Source organism: Polyodon spathula, chromosome 4 (genome assembly GCF_017654505.1).
Source record: "Polyodon spathula isolate WHYD16114869_AA chromosome 4, ASM1765450v1, whole genome shotgun sequence".
Classification (NCBI taxonomy): Eukaryota; Metazoa; Chordata; class Actinopteri; order Acipenseriformes; family Polyodontidae; genus Polyodon; species Polyodon spathula.
Window position 1 is genome coordinate 28,763,705 of NC_054537.1, and position 21,418 is coordinate 28,785,122.

At 36.8% G+C, this 21,418-nt stretch overlaps 1 protein-coding gene across 2 annotated transcripts in view; it reads left to right on the top strand.

Annotated features, from left to right (window-relative positions):
- Nucleotides 1-264: 264 nt before the first annotated feature.
- LOC121313827 (regulator of G-protein signaling 20-like) overlaps nt 265-21,418 on the top strand; it is a 32,535-nt gene continuing 11,381 nt past the window's right edge. For both annotated transcript variants that reach the window (XM_041246620.1, XM_041246621.1), the window contains exon 1: nt 265-402. In XM_041246620.1, coding sequence (XP_041102554.1) covers nt 298-402 — 105 coding nt within the window. In that variant the 5' untranslated portion in view covers nt 265-297. The remainder of the gene's footprint in view (nt 403-21,418) is intronic.

The window sequence follows — 21,418 nt, forward strand, 5'->3', positions numbered from 1 at the left end:
GGACAGTAGCTGTTTAATCGGTCTCTATGGTATTCACGGTTCACTTGTCATTCCACTCGAGCTGTGTGTGTTACTTACATGCAGTATACAATACCCACATCAGCCACCAACCCCCGTCCCCTATGTGTTAATGTTCCCGTGAAGAAAGCACAACTGGAATACTAAACTGTTGTAAAAAAAAACCAAAACAAAACAAACAAACAAAAAAACAACTCCGGAGAATGTGTATTACAAATATATAGACACAAATAAAAGAAAGGAGGGATAGATAGTATAGCATAATAAAAAGGCAGACGCATGCGCATGGATGACAATCTGTTGGCCCTCGGTGAAGAGACCAGAGCAAACGGATGTGAGCAAGGGAAAGAATTACCTCTATCTCCTAGCATACATGGTGAAATTGTGAGTACTGGTGACCAGTAATTCATTTCTCTAAAGATGTAATGGCACGATATTAATAATGTGAGATGTCATCTTGTGTGTGTGTGCGTGTGTGTGGTAACTCGCAGAACAAGCGCAAATGAAATGTATTTTCACGTATTTGTCCAGGACGGTGTAGCGCTAGCTCTTCTCCATGGTTGTACTTCAATGATCTGACAGTGATAGGTGATTTTATTGTATGCATTTTATCTACCTCAGATTAGCAATCGGTGGTTGTGTATGATTATCGTATAGTTTATTACATAACATTCAGCATGTCGTGTCAGGAAAATATTGCTTTTTTTTTGTCGTTTTTGTCGCGTATTATGCAATGATGCATGTTCCTTGAGGAAAAAAAAAAATACTATTGTTGTACTGTCAATAAATCTGTAGCACTGATTCGATTTGCAGTTGGAGTATTTAAACAGGTTCTGGTATTTCAGTAGTGCTGGCATACAAGTATATCATATCTGTTTGTAGATACATACTGTCATAGTATTGTAACACAGTGTGTATCGTGTATTATGTCTATTCAGAATTGTGTGAAAGTGTTACATGTGCATCAGTTGGAGTTAATGAGAAACGCCTGTGTATTTCCATGTCCCCTTGTATGTTTTTAAGAACACACACACACACACACACACACACACACACACACACACATATATATATCGTGTTTGTTTTTTTTTTTTTTTTTTTTTTTTTTTTTTTTTAAATTTTATGTCTTACTTTAAACAAAATTTTGACACCTTGGAGCTGCTGTAGAAACAGATTTTTGCCCATTGCTGCTGATGTACACCTGTCATGTCCAGGGTTTCTTGTCAAACATGATACAATAATGCAAAATACTATACATAGATATAAATAGATAGATATAATGCATAAGTCACTTTTATTTGAAACAGGTTATGAATGGAAAGTAAAAATTAATTTGAATATATTTAAGTAATTGTTATATGGGTGTAATAAATTAATTGATTTAAAATCAATAGATCAAAATCAATTCCCCATACCGCTTATTCTCCAAAGGGGATGGGTGTTATTTTTAATAAATATGTATTTTTTCAAAGAGTGTTTGCGGCGACTCACCAGCTCCTGAGATAGCTCCTGCCAAAAGTTTGAATAATGCACCAAAAATAAACAATGTAACATGGGAAAATGGATATTGAAAGTAATCACATTGAATAGATAAGACATCAAGGCAAAGTTTTTTTTTTAATTTTTTTTTTTTTTTTTTATGTAATATCTACGCTTTCTAAATAAACGCCCAAAGTTGGCAAGCCTATAACGCCCATTGTTTTACATATATAGGTGCGCTCTCATGATGATTACACATATCTTTGTAAATTTGCCATCTCTCTTCTTACAATCTTTCGAATTGCTTACAGGGTTTTCCACTTTAAAGCATTTTCTTACAAGTGTACATTCAGTTTTAATGGTACACCCCTGGCGTAAGGGACCACTGTCCACGGCTGGATATACTGTTTATTATAGCTGTGGAAATTGGTCTCCCCAAGAGATTGTGTCTTCCGGGGCTCTTAGAAATGTAAAATTCAATCTTTGCACTCCTCATGTTCAACACAGGCAGAGCTGCATGTTACAAGGCAACAACAAGGTAAAAACAGAGTCAATGAAACCAGGGAACAGAGATATTCATTTGTTGGGAGCTAGGCGAGTGAAGAGTGCTGCTGTTCGCTGACTATGTTTTGGGCTGTAAGCACTGAAGCAAGAATCAAGACTTGCTGACGGAAACATACAAATGCTGTCAGCCAATCAGCAGGGTAAAGAGAGGACTTTTATGATAGCACAAAAGAACAGCTTAAGCCAATCATGATATTGGCCCAATAAATGATTAAAATATTGGGGAAAATGGGCATCTGTGATGTTCTAGGGGACAACCAGTCCAAAAACGGTCAGAATTACATTTTTCACATCAAATAAAAAAACATCTTTGAGCTGATGTTTTGACTCAAAATACTCAGGTATTCACATTTAACATGGTAATGCTTTATATGTTCATATAGATTTGGAGGCTGTGGTTTTCCTAATGTAGCCAGGGGGTAGTAATCTGTCAGTGAGTTATCTGTAAAGTTGGTTCCATGTATGTTTAATTGGGTTCATATCTGTGCCCTGTAGAGAGCCTAGCCATTCTGTTTCTTCTGTTATATGCCCCTTCTGCTTATGTTAAAACACATTGAGGTGTAACAAAGGCATTATGTTGGTCTCTAGGCGGGGGTGTGTTCGGCTGCAGTTAGCTTTCCATTGATGAACACAAATATTTTGGTTTTTAACGTCAGGTAGGGCATTCGAATGCAACTCAATGTCTCGGCTAGTTTCCACCACACCCATGGTCCAGATGTGATCATTTTTAATGTCAGGGTAAACAGGGTTTGTGTCAGTCGTATTCCTGTGAGCCACAAGTGCTTTCTAGTCAAACTTGTGTTGGACCCATTAGATGTTTCTTTGACTTAGTCTTGCCAGGAAGGATCTGTTTGTGGTGTGTAAGTACATACCAAGCTATTGCGTGCTCTACAGGAGATCACTGTCCCTTAGAATTAGTGGTGATACACCTCATTAACTGCTCACACTCCCAATCAACATTTTAATGGTTTTATTGTCGCCTCAGATCCTTCCTTTGTCAGACTTCCAACATTAATATTTCGTGTTGAGTGGAGATATTTTTTCATGACCTCTTTAAAGGTCTGCAGTGTTGAAACATTTTATAAAAAAAAGCTGACCATAATGATTTTCCTTTTTTTTGTTGCTTTAAAAAAGCATTTTTTACCTTGTATGTTTCTATAACTTTTAAAAGGAAAAGGAACCAAAAGGATTACTGTCATCCTTCTAAATGCTGTCCTAGATTTCACAGATCTTTCGGCGATTGTCAGACCACTCCTGTTTGACAGCATATAAGATGATTTGGTGTGTTTGATAGCTTTCTCCTTGATAGAATCCTAAGAACTCTGTTGCTCACATGTTTCGAGATCAAAGACGTAATAAGTGCATTCGTACCGAGGAGAAAGTGCAGTTCTGTATACATTCATTTACTGCAGGGTTGCTAAGCATTTTTCTAAGTGCTGGGAATATTTTCCCAATTACAAAAATGTCCTCATGATGAAAAAAGATTAATATAAGATTTCAATATGTGAAACAGGATTTATCCCTCAGCAGTACAGCTGGTGCTGGTTTTCATGTTCCAAGTATTGTGGATTTCACAAAAATGAAAAACCTGTGCTGGTTTGCAGGCAGGTCTTGAATTCTGTACATGTCAACTTTTTTGGGGGGCAGGTGAAACACAGCAATGGGTGTGGTCAAACTGGGTTAGGTTTATTGTCCACACATATGTGGTTTTATGATTACTAAAAAAAACAAAATGCCATTCAAATTAGGGATGCAATGGCAATAATTTTCCCAAACCGAACTGAACCAAAACCGAATAGTTTTGTACAATGAAAAAGCGCCCGCAGTCACAGTACTACAATGACACCTTTTTCGGGAGCTCATCGCACATTTTGCGGCAGGTTCATATAAACATCCCGTAATAATTTTAATATGGTAACATAAATCGGAAGTTATGACTGATTGCTTTCAGGAGGGATGACTGCAGCTTCATACTTCATGGTTCTGACATGTCTAGGGCAGGTTTTTTTTTTTTTAATTTTATTATTTTTTGGTTTCTTGATGAAAGGTGATAGTGCTAGTTCTAACAGGCATATGCAAGCATTCAGCCTGTATAGCAAAAAATTCCATGTAGAACTAACAAACAATTAAATAATGACGCTAAACTGACTAAAACAGCCAAATGCTAAATGTTAGTTGAGGTCCCAAACCATTGAGAAACTGGAATAAGCAGTTATCAGGGTGAAACTGCAAAACAAGAGCAAGTATCTGGAAGCTGCTTTAAAGTAAGCATTTCTGTGATCTGGTCAGTTTCTTTTTATTAAGTAGCTTCATTTACTGTGCATGTATTGAAATTAGTTTATTTGTCTGAAAATGCTGTGGCAGCATTCTATCGGCATATGGATTACATTCAAGAGTAAGGGCCTTACCATAGAGCCATGTGTATTATAGTAACATAGAGCCCTATGTATTATAATAAACAAGCATACATATGTTTTTGAGGGGCTGGCTGTGGGATTGAGTTCTAGCTTTAGTCTAATATACATCCAGGTGGCATTTTAAATTAGAAGTTTTTCCTCATCAGAAACTATTTTAAAATGCTGGAAAAAAAAAAAAAAAAACAAAAACAGCTGAAAAAGTTGATAAAAAACCAAACTGATCATAACCGTCTTGCATTCCTAACTCAAATTTGTATAGGCTTCTTCTCTTTGTTAAAAATAAATCAGAATAAACCACACTACTAGTTGCTTCTCATGGGAAATATTTTCTTTTGCTGGTGGCCAAACATAGTGATGATTTTGGACTGTTTTCAAAAAAGTCCACTGGGCTTTTTAAAGAACAGCTTGAAGAGGTTGCATCTGAAGAAACTATTTGTTATAAAGGTTTTTAAGGGAGAAAAGACTACATTACATGCAAGCTCAAGAACAGTGTGTTAAAACAGCTGATTAGCAATTTATCTACTTATGGGCTCTAGATGTACATTATGTGATGTGGGATACTGGGTTAGAGCGTCTAATAGATGTGCCTTAAGTCTACTATTGCATTGTGTTATATACAGTAGTAGTATCGTGTTACTTATGTGTAAGAAATTGAATTTAAATGGAAATCATTCTTTTTGCAGTTTTAGAGTTTTCTTTGTATTTATTTTTCAATAAGTAACCTACTGTAAATACATGAAAATGGGAACTGTGGCTGTTTTGAATAATGTCACATCATATCCAGTAGACATAAAACTGACCTTTTAAAAAGTGCAAAGTTCCAAGCTGTAGCAAGCGTTGGTCACAATTGGTAAACTGTTATTTGCTGTGCTAAGTTTGCTCTTATTACAAAGGGTCGGTGGCTGGTTTGTGCAAAAGAAAAAAAAAAACACAACAGCAGTGACACACAGAGAAGCCAGAGACATGTTGCATTTGATTTTACTGGTGTACGTACACATGTGTGGGGGAAGGGGGGCGTCAAGTACAAGAGACAAGAGGAGGGGGGGGCACAGTCCAGAATTTGAGAACCACTGGTTTAGAGTACCAGTTTGTCCTCCTCCAGCACTTGGCCCCTACTCAATTCATGGAACCTCTATTCATTAGTTGGCAGCAGATCCTGAAACTGTGTGTTATTATCATTGGCTCTGTTCCCTGGAGCCTCTCCCAGTGCAAGAATGGAGGATGCAGAGGAAACCCCAAACGCATCAGCTGTGTGCATCTTTTCTTCATCATTGCATCTGTCTTTCTGAGCCTGGTGTGCAGAGTTATGTTTTTGTTTAATTCTTTTTTTTTTAGTTGGGTGCTGAGTGCTTGAACAATTGAATTGATTGGAAAGAGAGTGATTTCTGAATGACAGACATTTTGCTTGTATGAAATTTTCATACTCATTTTTAGGGATAGAATCAAGATAGTATACAGAACTTATTTGTTGCTAAGGCATTGTTTATTCTGCTTATGTCACGTTCAGTAATAATGTTTTTATTTATTTATTTTTATTTGGTGGCTAACTTGTTCTAATTAAACTCAGAGGGGAGCAGTGTGATGAAATATTAGTCCTAGTTCAGTAGTTCAGGTAATTATAGCTGATGGGCCCGGCCACATACAGAGAGTCATACACCATAAGGGTATAGTGAAATGTATTCTGGAACTTCTATAGGAGGCTAGGAGTATGAAATAAAATAAAAAGTTTGGTGTAGATTGGTGCAAGATTAAATGCAGAGTGTGACTATTAATCTGCGCAAGATGTAAAAAGGAATGTGTACGCCAGGTTCCATCTTTTAAAATATTTTTAATTGCTATTTTACCTCTGAAATTGCTATAAAATACTATTAGGTAAAAAAAAAAAAAAATTACATATTATATATATATATATATATATATATATATATATATATATATATATATATAGTACTGTGCAAAAGTTTTAGGCAGGTGTGAAAAAATGCTGTAAAGTAAGAATGCTTTCAAAAATAGACATGTTAATAGTTTATATTTATCAATTAACAAAATGCAAAGTGGGTGAACAGAAGAAAAATCTACATCAAATCAGTATTTGGTGTGACCACCCTTTGCCTTCAAAACGGCATCAATTCTTCTAGGTACACTTACACACAGTTTTTGAAAGAACTCGGCAGGTAGGTTGGCCCAAACATCTTGGAGAACTAACCACAGTTCTTCTGTGGATTTAGGCAGCCTCAGTTGCTTCTCTCTCTTCATGTAATCCCAGACAGACTCGATGATGTTGAGATCAGGGCTCTGTGGGGGCCATACCATCACTTCCAGGACTCCTTGTTCTTCTTTACGCTGAAGATAGTTCTTAATGACTTTCACTGTATGTTTGGGGTCGTTGTCATGCTGCAGAATAAATTTGGGGCCAATCAGATGCCTCCCTGATGGTATTGCATGATGGATAAGTATCTGCCAGCACTTCTCAGCATTGAGGAGACCATTAATTCTGACCAAATCCCCAACTCCATTTGCAGAAATGCAGCCCCAAACTTGCAAGGAACCTCCACCATGCTTCAAGTTGCCTGCAGACACTCATTCGTGTACCGCTTTCCAGCCCTTTGGCGAACAAACTGCCTTCTGCTACAGCCAAATATTTCAAATTTTGACTCATCAGACTCACTGTGTGTGTGTGTGTGTGTGTGTGTGTGTGTGTGTGTGTGTGTGTGTATATATATATATATATATATATATATATATATATATATATATATAGTGTTTTTTTTTTTTTAAAGAATAACACAAAAATCATACAAACTAAAAATAAAAGGTTTTTTTTTGTAAATAGCAACACATGCAATGAACAATAAAATAAACATTTTATTTGTAAACAGTATAAAACAGCAATACATACAAAACGAGGGATTCTTAAACCGGAACTGGAACCGGAACTGGAACAAAAAACAATCATGGAACAGAAATAAAAAACGAAATGAATGTATTACATTCTGGAACGAAAACGAAATGAAATGAAAGTATTACATTCTGGAACGAAAACGAAATGAAATGAATGTATTACATTCTGGAACGAAAACGAAATGAAATGAAAGTATTACATTCTGGAACGAAAACGAAATGAAATGAATGTATTACATTCTGGAACGAAAACGATATGAAATGAATGTATTACATTCAGGAATGAAAACTATATGAAATTAATGTATTACATTCTGGAACGAAAGCGATATTCAAGATCTTCTTTATTGGTTGTTAACCTTTTTTTGTTGTTCGCTTTCAGTCTATTCTCTGTCTCTTTCCATTGTTTTCAAACATACAATAATTTGAAACAAGCGCTCTTGCCATGGTCTTACACCTCATCAACGACAAAGTATTACATCACAGCCAACTAATGAAATTCAACATTACATTTAGCTTGCTTTTTTGGAGCAGCCAGCTAATCAAATACTAGCATTATATTTGCCTTCAGTTCAGGCTTCTACCTTGCAGTCAGCTACATGCTGGATCCACGTTACGTCTTGTATTCGCTCAACATAAACAGGTACTGTTATGAACTTATTATTAAATTATGTGCACAGAAAACAAGCTGTAAAAGTATGTGTGCCATTTGAAGCACTTTGTTAATAGTCTGAGATTTATATTCCTGGGTAGACATTTTACCGTCAACTTGAGAAAACAGCAATATTTATTCTATAATGAATTGGTGTAGTTGTATTCTCAATCATCATTTAATTGTTCAGTGTTTCATATTGATTGTTATGTCCAAATTAAGCATGTAGAAAAGTTGCACATGTATACGTGTTACATTTGTTGTATGTCTTACTGTGAAATGTGCATACAGATGATAACAATGTGCCCCTTAGTGCTTAATAATAGTGTCCCTATGTAATTGATTACTTGGAGAGGATTTAAAAAAAAAAAAAGTTTAAAATAGAGTAGACAATAAGAAATATTTAAGTTGTGATAAATATATAATGCTTTGAAGAGGTGCTTGTCACAAAAATGCAGATGTGTAGAGCCCTGTAAAAAAATATATATATAATTTTTTTATTAAGTAAAAACACCACAAAGTCGAAAGGTGGAACAGAACGGAGAAAAAAAAGCAAGTGGCAAATTTGATGGAGCCATGATCTCGATTAGCTGCAGTGTTTCAGACAAACATTGCATGAAGTTATTATGTTGAATGTAGGGGCGCTAACCCACCGAGATTCTTGGGAAATGTCGCAGTTTTAATTGTTTAAATAAAAGAAAAACTATTTGTAAAGTCGAACTGAGGCAAAAAAAAAAGTTGCAATGGAGAAAGGAAAAAAAGAAGCGGACTGCTGTAATTTTCTTTTAAGGCTGCAACATAGGCATTGTTGTTTCTATAGACAGGAAGTAAATGCATTTATTGATACAGACAGATAACTTGTCCATCTTTGAGGGCCGGGTTATCTGCAGTTTACTGTATTTCTTGCTTTTTTGTTTAATTCGAGAAAATGAATGATTTCCTCATCAGGTCGTCATCATCATCATCATCATCATCATCATCATCATCATCATAAAATAAAACCTTTCAAATGTATTGCTTTGAAAATCCCTCAATCACACATCAAACTCTTCTTCACTTTTGGGCCCCGATTTTCATGGCATCGCTAAGTGGTGGCGCTAGCGCAAAAGTCGTTTGGGCATGAGTTTTTGGAGCTCAAAGTCGGCACAAAGTTTTTTCAGCTGGAATGAGATTTTGGAAACAGGCTTTTTGTCGTATTTTAGGGCTGGCGCTAGCGCCAGTGGTCGACATAACGTTTGAGACATGGTGTCATTAACATTTAGTTGTGAAGAGATTTTGATGTGGCGCAAAGCCGATGCTGTGTTTGCATTTTGAAAGAGAATCTCAGGCAGGCTTTATTCGGAGTGCAGTCTTCCCGCTGGGGTAGAAGAAAGTGAAACATGGAGAGAAAATGTAAGTAAATTTAAGTATATCTACATGTCTGTTTTTATATTTTACAAATCAAATATTCATTTTGGGTTGGTTTGTTTATAGAGAGAATGGGATATGCATTGGCATTCCTGCAACAGAGTTTTCCAAACCTGTGCTTCTTTTCTACGTTTATCAGACAGTGAATGCATACATCGCCTCTGAATAACAAGCAAATTATAGCTGATATCTTCCAGTTACTACAGGCAGATCTGGAAAGAGATACAGGAAAATATAGTGCATTGCCTGTTGTATTACAGGTAACAGCTGCACTCACTTTTTTGGTCCCTGGTTCCTTTGAGAGGACTGTAGGTGCTGCTGCAGGTATTAGCCAGTCAGCTGTAAGCAGTGCAGTACATGAAGTTACTGCAGCTTTAATGAAGTGTGCAGGGCAATGCATTTGTGGCTTATGGCACCATTTTGCAAGTACTGCTGAAGCAAGGTATAATCGAGGCATCACTTCTGCACGATCTGTCATTGAGCATACATTTGGACTGTTAAAAAGGCATTTCAGGTGTTTGGATCGGTGAGGTAGTACACTACAATACAGTCCTCAAGGCAGCAATTTTTTCGTGACATGTTGTGTTTTTCACAATATTACCATATGAAATAGATGTCGTATGGACCTTCCAGAGGCCACAAGCTTTTAGGGAACATGAGGCTTTTAGGTAACACTTGGAGACGCACTGATGGACTTTGGGCATGAGAACTCTGTGCTGGCCTGACGTCTTTGTCCTGTTGTTGACCTGTTTCCTCATTCTCCCTTTGTTCTTCTCTTCTAGGGCTGTCGATGTGACAGAGGTGTTGGTCTGGCTCCTCTCCCTCTGTTGAATTGACCTACAGAACAAACATTGTGGCTGTGTATTTTTTTTGTTTTTGATTGTTTACTATGTAACTTAATTGCAGCATCAATAAAACATGTACATTGGGCTCTATTCATTATTAATTGTCTTATGTGGTTTTGCGATACCCCATCACACATCCTTCACACATGTTCAATAACTCTGATCTTTTACAAGTCCAACCTTTATTTTACAACAGAGTTGCCAAAGGTCAGGGTGGTAACCTTTTATCAAAACAAGACCTGTTTTGTAATGGGACAGCACATCTCTAGTATGTCCAATAGGAATGCATGGGCAGGGTCAAAAAAGTAATCGATTACCTACCAAGAAGAGATTTGAAATGAAGCAGACAATCAATCTGTGCAAAATATCATAGTGAAGGATATTAGAACCATTAATCATTTACATTGTTTCAAGTATGCTCATAACAGTAGCATTAGGCAATTCCTTTTCAGATGTACTTGTTATTATAACATTGCAATGTTAGAAGTGACAATCAAATGGTGCCTAACTACCTTCCCCAGGCTTTTTACATTGGGTAGTAGTCTGCTATGTGTATTGCCTGTATAATTAAGCGATAGTTGAGGAAGGCTCTACCATGTGGTAGTTGACCACAACTGGAGTCTGAGCCAGAGAGGGCACTAACAAAAGTCAAGGTCAACTAACGTGGTAGATCCTTCATCAAGACGGTACTATCGCTATTAGGTTTTTCTTCTTCTTTAAAAAAAATAAAAAAAAACACATTAAAACCTAGATTTACCTTGAACTTGTAATGATACATATGGTACCCTTCCGCCGAAAAAAAAATAGTAATAATGGATGACATACATAATGAGAAAAAAAAAAAAAACTATTAAACAAATATCGTTTTACTTGTCATAGTGACAGACAGACAAAGACAGACAGAGGATGGACATGGTCGGCGTAAAAGGATCCTCGTTTTTTTTTAAATGAGTAGCCTAAAAAGTATTACTGTAGGTAATAATTTGTTTCAGTTAAATCTCTTGCTTTTATGTGTTTCCTATTGTAACCTTTCAATTAACAAAACCATTATAACAAGAAACAAATAGAAGGTGTATATATTGCATAGAGTACTAAAAATAAACTTGGTTTGAATAAGGTGTTGTGCACACATTAAATTCTGATTGAAATGATTGGCTAATTTATAACTAATTTTCTTTTAAATAATTCTGTAATATTATGATAAGTGGTTAAAGTTATAGTGGCTGATATATACTACTGGTAGGGCTCTTTGCAAAATATGGCATATATTTGAGTTGAACTTATAGGGTGATACTGTAAAATAAAGCCAGCTTCACAATAGAAGCTGCTACTGATCATCTAAAACCTTTGTTATGACATGAATTAAATTTTATGCAAGGATAGTTCACAGTATTAAACTAACAGTTAATTATCACCTGGAAACATTTTCAAAATAAAACAGGTTTGAACATGTTTGTTCCAGACATTCCAATTGTATTAATTAATTTATTTTAATTTGCAGAATTAATTGCTTCAGGACTCTGTGATATATCTGTTCAAAATGCTGTATTTGCTCATTTTTGTAATGCTGCAGTGTATCTCATAGGTTTGCAGTGGTGTCATACACTACACATACCATTCTGTTGTGCGCCTCGCAAGCAGGGCCTGCCAGTTGTTCTGAATTGAAGTGTGCATGATTAGTTGATAGTACGTACAGTATATATTGTACTTACTGTATCTGTGTCTTCAGTGAACATGTACCATACAGCTAAGTCAAGCGTACAAATATTCCTTGTATTGCCACCCAATGGTTTAAATTCATTCAATTAGCCATTTCTGGGTAGCAAAGCATCAGAACTAATCTAAATATGTCCCTGCTTTCTAGAGTAAAAAACAATAGGCTTCAACACACTACCCACTGTGTGAAAGTGAATAATTCTAGGTAATTAATATTAGCTGGGTAGCCTCAGATCAAAGGATCAAAGGGTCTAGCTGATTACCAAAACAGATTTGTAAACTTTGTTGCTTTTCTGCAAAAGAGAATCCACCCTAACCAATATGTCATAAGCAAGCGCATAAAAGCTCTGTGTTATTCTTTCTTGTCACTTCTTTTTGCTTCGGCTGCTCAGTCAAGTGCTGGGAAGCCGAAACGGGAGTTGACTGCTTAGAACCTGAAGGAAGGGCTACCCTCAGCCACAGATTCGCTAAGGTTTCCTCCAAAAAAAAAAATGTGAGTAGGATTTTTTTTTTCCTTACCTGAGTGCTGAGCGGTTCGTATTTTGTTCTGTGGGGTACATAGTCGGGTTTGAGAGGCTGCGCTCTCTCCCCCAACGCAGTCATGCTTTGGGGGATGGGCCATGTCTCAGCTGCTGATTTTCATTAAATTCAGTATTTGGGGTATAGGTGGCAGGGTGCCTCAGAGGAGCGTGTTAATTATTTATTATTATTCATTCATGGTTTGGCAGCCTTGTCTTTTTGGGAGGAGGTGGCCACAACCACTTCCTATCTGCAGCACTGGGATGCATGTAATTGTTCATGTATTTTCAGCCGGCCTCACATAGGTAGCTGTCGGGCACCCGCGGACGAGTGTGACTGGGACCACAGAGCTGATTTTGCACAGCAGGCTAAAATGATTCATATTTGGGTAAAAACAAAGGTTTATACACTGTGTGTGCACTTGTGTGAGGAAGTTGTTAATCTCTACCTTCACAAAAAGCTAAATGAAAAGGACTGAATGGTGGTTAAAAGGATTGAAAGGGGCACTACTGTTCTAACTGCTTATACTTTTAATATTTAATTGCACATTAAACCATATGTAACATACTGTAACCAAAATGATCTAAAACAGCGTACTTACTGGCACGAGGGGGAGTTAGAGTTGTTGCCGGGAGACCTGTGAAAAGTAAAACAGTGCAAAATATTCTTTTCATGAAATGGTGCCAATTTTATTTTAGAAGAATATCGCAGGAGGGGTTGTGTTTAAAATACAAACTACAAAGTAAAAAAAAAAAAAAAAAACATACCTTTTTAATTTGGCCTTGATTTTTTTATTTAAGAAGGCTTGTTTGACATGGGCACGTGATATGGCGCGCGCTCGAAAAGCGCATGCATTTATGTCAGAGCCAGTGAGAGCGAACTCACTACTCCCAATGGAGGGGGGGTTAAGTTTAATACTAATGGAAGAGAACTAATCCTTTGTTGAAGCCAATTAAGACACTGTTATTGAACTAAATATTAGTCATTTTTTGGACATTGTTAATAGTTCTATTTTATTTTTCTTAGGTTTATCCTTTTGTTATTTTTGTTCTGTTGATAATAAGCGTTCAGTTTTTTCACCATCCATCTTGGACTTGCTTTCTGTCTGCCATTACCACAACTGTTCAGAAACTTCAAAACTTGTTTACTGGACAGTTTGCTTTTGTATTGAACAAATAATTTTTTGAACTATATTGTAAAGCAAACCTAATTTTTAGCATACTGTTGCCAACCCTTTTTATTCATTAGGCAGTCTCATTTTCAATTGTGGAAAGTGCTTTTATTAACTTCAACACTAAGATAGCTGACAGCCAGTGCAGTTGCAGACACCAGCCCTGAAACTTCCACAGAAAATGACATCTCCCAGGACACCATGTTATCAGTTTCTACGCCACCATACACGAGAAAAATCCACCCAACAAAACATCCAGTCTTGGGTAAATTATGCTATCTTTACAGCCAGTCAAAGTAAGAATTAAGAAAATGTCAACTGGCAGTAGTGACGGCCATTTGGTTGAAGCATGGGCTCACGAGTGAGAAAGGAACAAAACTGGACCCAGAGAATGTCATGTTAAACTACATGCCCCAAGTAATGTAATTATTTGCAGTCGGTGTCATACCTCAATTAAGAGCACTCAATTAATACACAAAGTGCTCTGTTTTCACTCATGAGGATGGGTGTACACAGCAGTGTCCTCTGTTTATAAACTGGTCACTGGTCAAGTGTGACACACTGGCGTGATATCACAATTCACTGAAGTGTCTGGCTATACTGGGTCTGGACTGGGTTCAAACTTTTGCTGAATTTGATTACACACTTTTTTTGTTTGCAACAAAATAAAAATAAAAATGTTGTTTAACATGCATCTGCTTTTACATTTCACACAGATTTCCAAACTTAAAATAATTACATTACAGTACAATCTCCTTTATAAACTTAATACAAAAATCCACCACAATACTAAACTAAGTACACTAGTGACCTCACATCCAGATTTTTTGATGTACAATTCAAGCACAAGTATTGATTTTAATAGCAGTAGTAGCAGTAGCAGAAGGAAGTGATTACAGCTTTAATAACGACAGGAGTTTCCAGCCTTATTGTTTACATTTGTCTCCCAACAGTCTTTTTGTAGCTGAATCATGTTTGTTTTTGGGATAGTGCGAATGCAGGTTTTCTTATGTGTATTATTGTGAAGTTTTGTGATGCAGTGTTAAAATAATGAGGTGGTGTGCTACATACTTGAGTAGAAATATGTGTTACTGTGCTGAAAATCAAAACAGAATATGTAGCTCCTGCAAAACATCAAAGTTAAATGAAAACACCAGGAATGGGAAAAAAATTAAACACCAGGTTATAATATACATATATCTACAGGGATTAAAAATGTAATCCCTTTTATCAACATAAAATGTCCAGAGGAAATAAAGAAGTATTTTAATGCAACTATAATGTGTCGTAATATATTGCTCATGTTATTAATGCTTTGCTATGTAGAGTGCTTCTGTTTAAAGCAGGACACAAATAGCACCCCTATATTCAGGCAGGAAGGCCTACCTGCAGATTTGTTTTTCTGCAGTTGATTAACTTTAGCTTTCCAGGTTGATTTTTATTAACCAGTCAGGATCCACTGGAAAGTCGCTGGCCAGCCCAAGAGTGCTGAAATGATACTTTGTTTAGCTGCAGCCTGGAATTAACCTGGCAGACTTTCAACTAGAGGCAGCATCTAGATTGATCTGCAGATAAACAGAAAGCTAAAAAGTTCAAAGGCTTTATTTCTAAAGCAGGTATTGCATTGAACATCAAGGTCAAATTATTGGCTAGGACATCTAGAGAGACACAGCAACATAATGATCACAAAAATACATTTGAAACAATGTTGTTATGTATGTCTTGCCATTTAGTGCTTGCTTTAGAGAAGGTTTGATAAGAATACAATTGTTCTAATATGACAGTTGTATTGAGCATTACATCTTCAGGTCTGAGAGTCATAACCACACCCTGTAAAAGTCTGTTTAGACAAGAGAGCCGTGAACCAACCTACATATTAGTGCTAACAAGTTACTTCAAAAGCAATCTATGCATATCTATATGTATAGGTTATAGACCAAAAAGTAGGATGGTGCACCTTCTTTATAAAATAGATAAAATACAAACAAAACACTCTGTATCCATGAAATTAATATGCACTTGAATGTGTTTATAGTTTATTTTCTAATGCCTTACACAGGAGATCTAATTTCAGATGAAAGCATTTATTTTAGGGGTTTTAATCTTGCCATTCTCTGTTGATCGATAAGTCATCCAGTCTATTAATCAATTAATCACACCTGTTTGCCAGTAATATCAAATTGTATTGAAAGATAATTACAATGTTTAAGAAACCAATCATGTTTATTCTTGTGTCTCCCGGATATACAAGAACTTGATTTATGCCTTTTTACAATTCTACAAACAGGAATATGAACTGATATTCTCCCAAGTTTTAAACTGTCAATGTAACACACTGACTACACTCTTGTACTTTCCATAACTCCTCCACTGTCCCTACAAGCACTCCGGCACAAAACATCACTCTCTCAAAACTTCAGAATCTCAAATTATTTTTGAAGATCAAAATTTGTCAGTTTGAAAATATTTGCTTACATGTAAATGGAAGTTAGACAAAATGAGTCAATTAAAATATGAACTTAGTTTTGAATTGCTGTTTGTGGTGTTTTATGGGTTGGGAGGGCTCACACCTGGCTTTTTAATTTGAATGTTACATTGGAAGGGGAGGGAGGAATAATTAAAAATGGAGGGTTTTCTTTTTCGTTTTAGTCAGTGTTATTGAGGATGGGTTCAGAAGTTTATAGTGTCTGGTTGTTTGGGATGTCAGGATGTATTTGTTTATTTGATTCACTATTCAATTTGGACTGGACTGTGTTAGCAATTTTGATTGCTTTTTTGAACTGTGTATAATTAAACAATATTCTTCAGCTTACATTTTAACGCTCCCAACAGCAAACACTAACTATATACATTGTAGTTAAATCACTAAACCAGGCAGACAAACATGTTTTTCAATATTAAGTTTCTGTTGTTGTTTGAAAGACATATGTTGAATAAAAAGAAAAAATCAGCTTACTTGCTATCTTTTTTCTTCACTCTGAGATATTGTGAAATATTAGATATACCTTGCAATAAGCATCCGCCAACATTGTTCAAGATTTTTGTCTCAAGCAGCCATTTTTTGATACTACACTCATGCAAAATTGATTGATTAATTATTTTGTAATCGATCAAAGCCCACAGATGTGATTAATTATTAAGTGACTAAAACCCCACATTTATTTAATTAATACCAACAGCAGACTAGAATAGTGATGTATCCCTTTCTATAATGGATGTTTGTATTAAGGTTTACTAACTTTGAACTTTCAGTGATGGGTTTGTACAACATTCATAGCATGTACCACCTGCTGTATTCTTTGTATTCTAATACAAATAAATCTATTCATAGACAAGCAAATAAAGTTTGTAAAACAATATTTTGATTGCTATCTGGGGATATAAAATTGGCATGGTAGAATAGATTACCAGAATAGCAAGTCATTGTTTAAGTAGATGGAAGGGAAATGTGTGAGTAGAGCTTTATATTATATTTGATATTCAAAACAAAAACATTGTTGTTTGTCACTTGTTTATCAATAGCATAATTTCAGGACTGCAAATGAGCTTAAAGCCTCAGGTGTGTACTGCACACCTTTACATTAACAGATGGGCTACTGTCAGGTTAATTGGTGTGCATTTGCCTTATGTGTTTCAAGGGAATATTGTGTCATGTTGTTCAACTAAATGTGCCTGCAATGTTTTCTAGGAGAGTGAAAAGGTTAGATAACATTTATAGTTTAGTATTTCCTAAAACATAATTCAGAACAGGAGAAAAGTGTTAAATAACTTTGAAAATAATTGTTTATAATATATATATATATATATATATATATATATATATAATATATATATATATATATATATATATATATATATATATATATATATATCTATATCTATATGGGAGATATTGAAATTGGAGAAGGAATCTATGAAAAAGACCTAGGAGTTTTTGTTGACTCAGAAATGTCTTCATCTAGACAATGTGGGGAAGCTATAAAAAAGGCTAACAAGATGCTCGGATACATTGTGAAAAGTGTTGAATTTAAATCAAGGGAAGTAATGTTAAAACTGTACAATGCACTAGTAAGACCTCATCTTGAATATTGTGTTCAGTTCTGGTCACCTCGCTATAAAAAAGATATTGCTGCTCTAGAAAGAGTGCAAAGAAGAGCGACCAGAATTATTCCGGGCTTAAAAGGCATGTCATATGCAGACAGGCTAAAAGAATTGAATCTGTTCAGTCTTGAACAAAGAAGACTACGTGGCGACCTAATTCAAGCATTCAAAATTCTAAAAGGTATTGACAGTGTCGACCCAAGGGACTTTTTCAGCCTGAAAAAAGAAACAAGGACCAGGGGTCACAAATGGAGTTTAGAAAAAGGGGCATTCAGAACAGAAAATAGGAGACACTTTTTTACACAGAGAATTGTGAGGGTCTGGAATCAACTCCCCAGTAATGTTGTTGAAGCTGACACCCTGGGATCCTTCAAGAAGCTGCTTGATGAGATTTTGGGATCAATAAGCTACTAACAACCAAACGAGCAAGATGGGCCGAATGGCCTCCTCTCGTTTGTAAACTTTCTTATGTTCTTATGTTCTTATATAGTTTTATTTTTCCTCCTATACCAGCAGTTTGAAAGGAGCAACCCCAAGGTTTACTGATTGTCTGATTTGCATCAAATACCAAGGTGCTTGTGAGGCAACACCTCTGGGGAATGTTGCCCTTCTTACCCCAGCAAATTGGCCATATCGATGCAATTATTATTTTTTTTTTTTTGGATTAATGAAAAAGCATATTGTATTTTGATTTATTACCTGTTTGAATATAAGTTACATGTAACCACAATAATTAAGTTGTGCAATAAATATATCTGGCCACGTGAAAATTGACCCATATTCAATCTTTGAGGTTAAGTGTGATAATGGGTTGGTGTAGGAGAGACACAACAGAGACATTGACACGCTGCTCAGGCATGCAGGATTAATTCAACAGAGAACAGAAAATACAGGGGTCACGTGGCTGTACCAGCAATGGTATCAGCTGCAGACAGTCATACACAAAAATACAAACATGCCAAAACAACAATACTGCAAAAGCAGCTAGAAAATAAAAGTTGCCATACAATGGCTTAGCGCTACTTACATATGCAGAGGATTTTTTAAGAAATCGGCTAAGTAATCACTAGTCTTTTTAAGGATGAACTACATCCACTGTTTCCTAACTCACTGTACCAGATTTTGCATTTCTTTTAGTTCGCAGTAGGGCTGTCAGTTAAGCCTCCAAATAGCAATCGATTAATTGGGCACACAAAATATAATCGTTATAATAATAGATACATTTTCACCGCACTCCATTTCGCTCATACTTAGGAAAAAAACCCTGAAAAAATACGTACTTAGAGACTATATATTTGTGTTTTGTTTGTACTTGTTTTGGACTACTGTCTGATTGTGGCTGTGATGGGTTTAGTTTGATGTATTTTTTGCTCTGTGATTGTTGTGGTCTTTCTAATGATTTATGCTGACGTAGAACTGTAAGACTAGTGCTTGTTTATATGTATATAAGATACCAGCCCTTCTCCCACTCCCCCTTCCTTCTGCTCACACATTGACATGCAGGCATGTTTTCCAAAATAGTTTGGGAACTGGAATCGGACTCAAAATACTCTGCTTGGGCCCGATTCCAAAAATCTCTTCAAAAGCACATCACTAGTTTTATCAGCTGTGGGTGGCATTGATTGTACTTACATCGACTAGATGTGGTCATCAATCAGGAAACGCAGACAGTGTGTGGAGCCCGGTTTGAAAAATACATTGAAAAAACATAAAAAATGGTATTATTACCAGGTTTAACAGTTCATTTTGAAACTTCAAAGAAGCGCAAACGATATACATTCAGTTTTCTTTAATATGCACAATGTATTTACAGGCTGTTTGCCAGGCTGTTATCCAAGGTGGAGTGCTTTTTGTTTACATCGAATACACAGAGCATTTTCAAAACTGATTTGCTGCTACGATGGGACCAGCAAATCAGATGCTAGTTAACACTAGCAGGAAAAGAAGAGCACACCCACTGCTTGTCTTTTGCAGAAATACTGTAAATGGCAAGGCAGTTTTGTTGATAAACTTAAATAGTGTTATTTTTGCTATGCTTACTATGCGTTACAAAAATGTAATTATTTAATTGATTATCTAGTATTTATATCGATGAATATAATGGAATGGAATCGACTAAAAAGTCAATTTTCGATTTAATCATAGCAGCCCTAGTTCGCAGTGAGTCCAGCCTCCCTCAAGGATTGCAGTATGGCCACATAAATAACTTGGCCAATCCACGCTGTGCATAGCCAAGTCATCTTTGTAAACAGCAACGTACTGCTGATGGGGCCAGAAGATGCAGCCCATCAACCACTGGAAAGCGGCTACTTGTCATGCAACCCAAAGGGAAGTGTTGTGAATTGGTACAACCTGAAAGTAGTCAAAACATGTCTTTTCACAGGACTTTTCAAGGGTATTTGCTCATCTACTCAGGATATCGGTATGAATTGAATTTCAATGTCTAATTGACCTTCCTGAAGTCAATGCAGAATCAAGTTGATCCATCTAGCTTACTAACACGACTGAACTGGATCAGTCACTCTGGGACTTCTGTTACCCCCACCTTCCTTTTTTGCTTCTGGAAGACGGTTTGGCCTTTGGCAAACTCACTCCCCTGGCTCTCTCAACATGGTGGTGGGCCCCATGGGAACATGAGAAGGCTGCAACGAGAACCTGGACCTGACGTCTCTTGGCTCCAATCTGAACGGTGCGCACCGTCACCAGGGCCATGAGAGCAGGACCCAGGTCTGTGATGCCACTTGCTGGTGCAATTAACAAACCCTCCCGTCCTCCAGGGTTTCAGGAAGTTCACATGAAACATGTGCTTTTCTCTCCTACGGTCCAGTTGGCAAACCTTGTAGTCCTACCCCCCTACCCCCCTACCCAGCTTGTAACCTCATAGGGTTCTTCTCACTTGGCCAGGAGTTTAGAACTGGAGAGTAGTAGAAGCACTCGATCTCCCAGCTGAAATGTGCACAGTCGGGCCCCTCGGTTCTAGGAGGTCTCCTGTCTGTACTCAGTCTGCCGCAAGTTGCCCCGGGCCCACCTTCCAATGGTCTCAAGTTGCCTTCACAAGTCCATAATTTATCAGGCCGTATTGGTCGAATTGTTTGGCTGATCCTCCCACATCTCTTTGAGGAGGTCAATACAGAAGCTTGAATGGGGAAAAACCTGTGGAAGCCTGGGGTATCTCCTGGACAGCAATGAGAAAGTGAGGGAACAGCTTGTCCCAAATTATCTCAAGGGTCTTATTAAAATGCGCCACTAACCCATCAGTCTATGGATGATAGACTGATGTCCTAATTGTCTTAATCCCCAAAGATTTGTACGTCTCACGTAATTAAGTTAAGTTGGTACCTTGGTCTGTTATCATTTCCAGGGTGATGCCTACCTGGGAGAAAACCTTGACCAGCTCCTCAGTAACACACAGTACTTGGTGCACACAGAGTAGAGCAGGATGTCCTCGGGATAACACATTGCATAGTCCATGATGACGAATAGATGCCTGTATACTACAGCGATCTTCCATGACTACCCCAATACACTCAAACAGAGTTTCAACCAATGGCAAGGGCACTGATGGAAATTCTTTGTCTATAGAAATGTTTCCACCTGCAGAATTTCCAATTCAGAATGAAAGATGAAT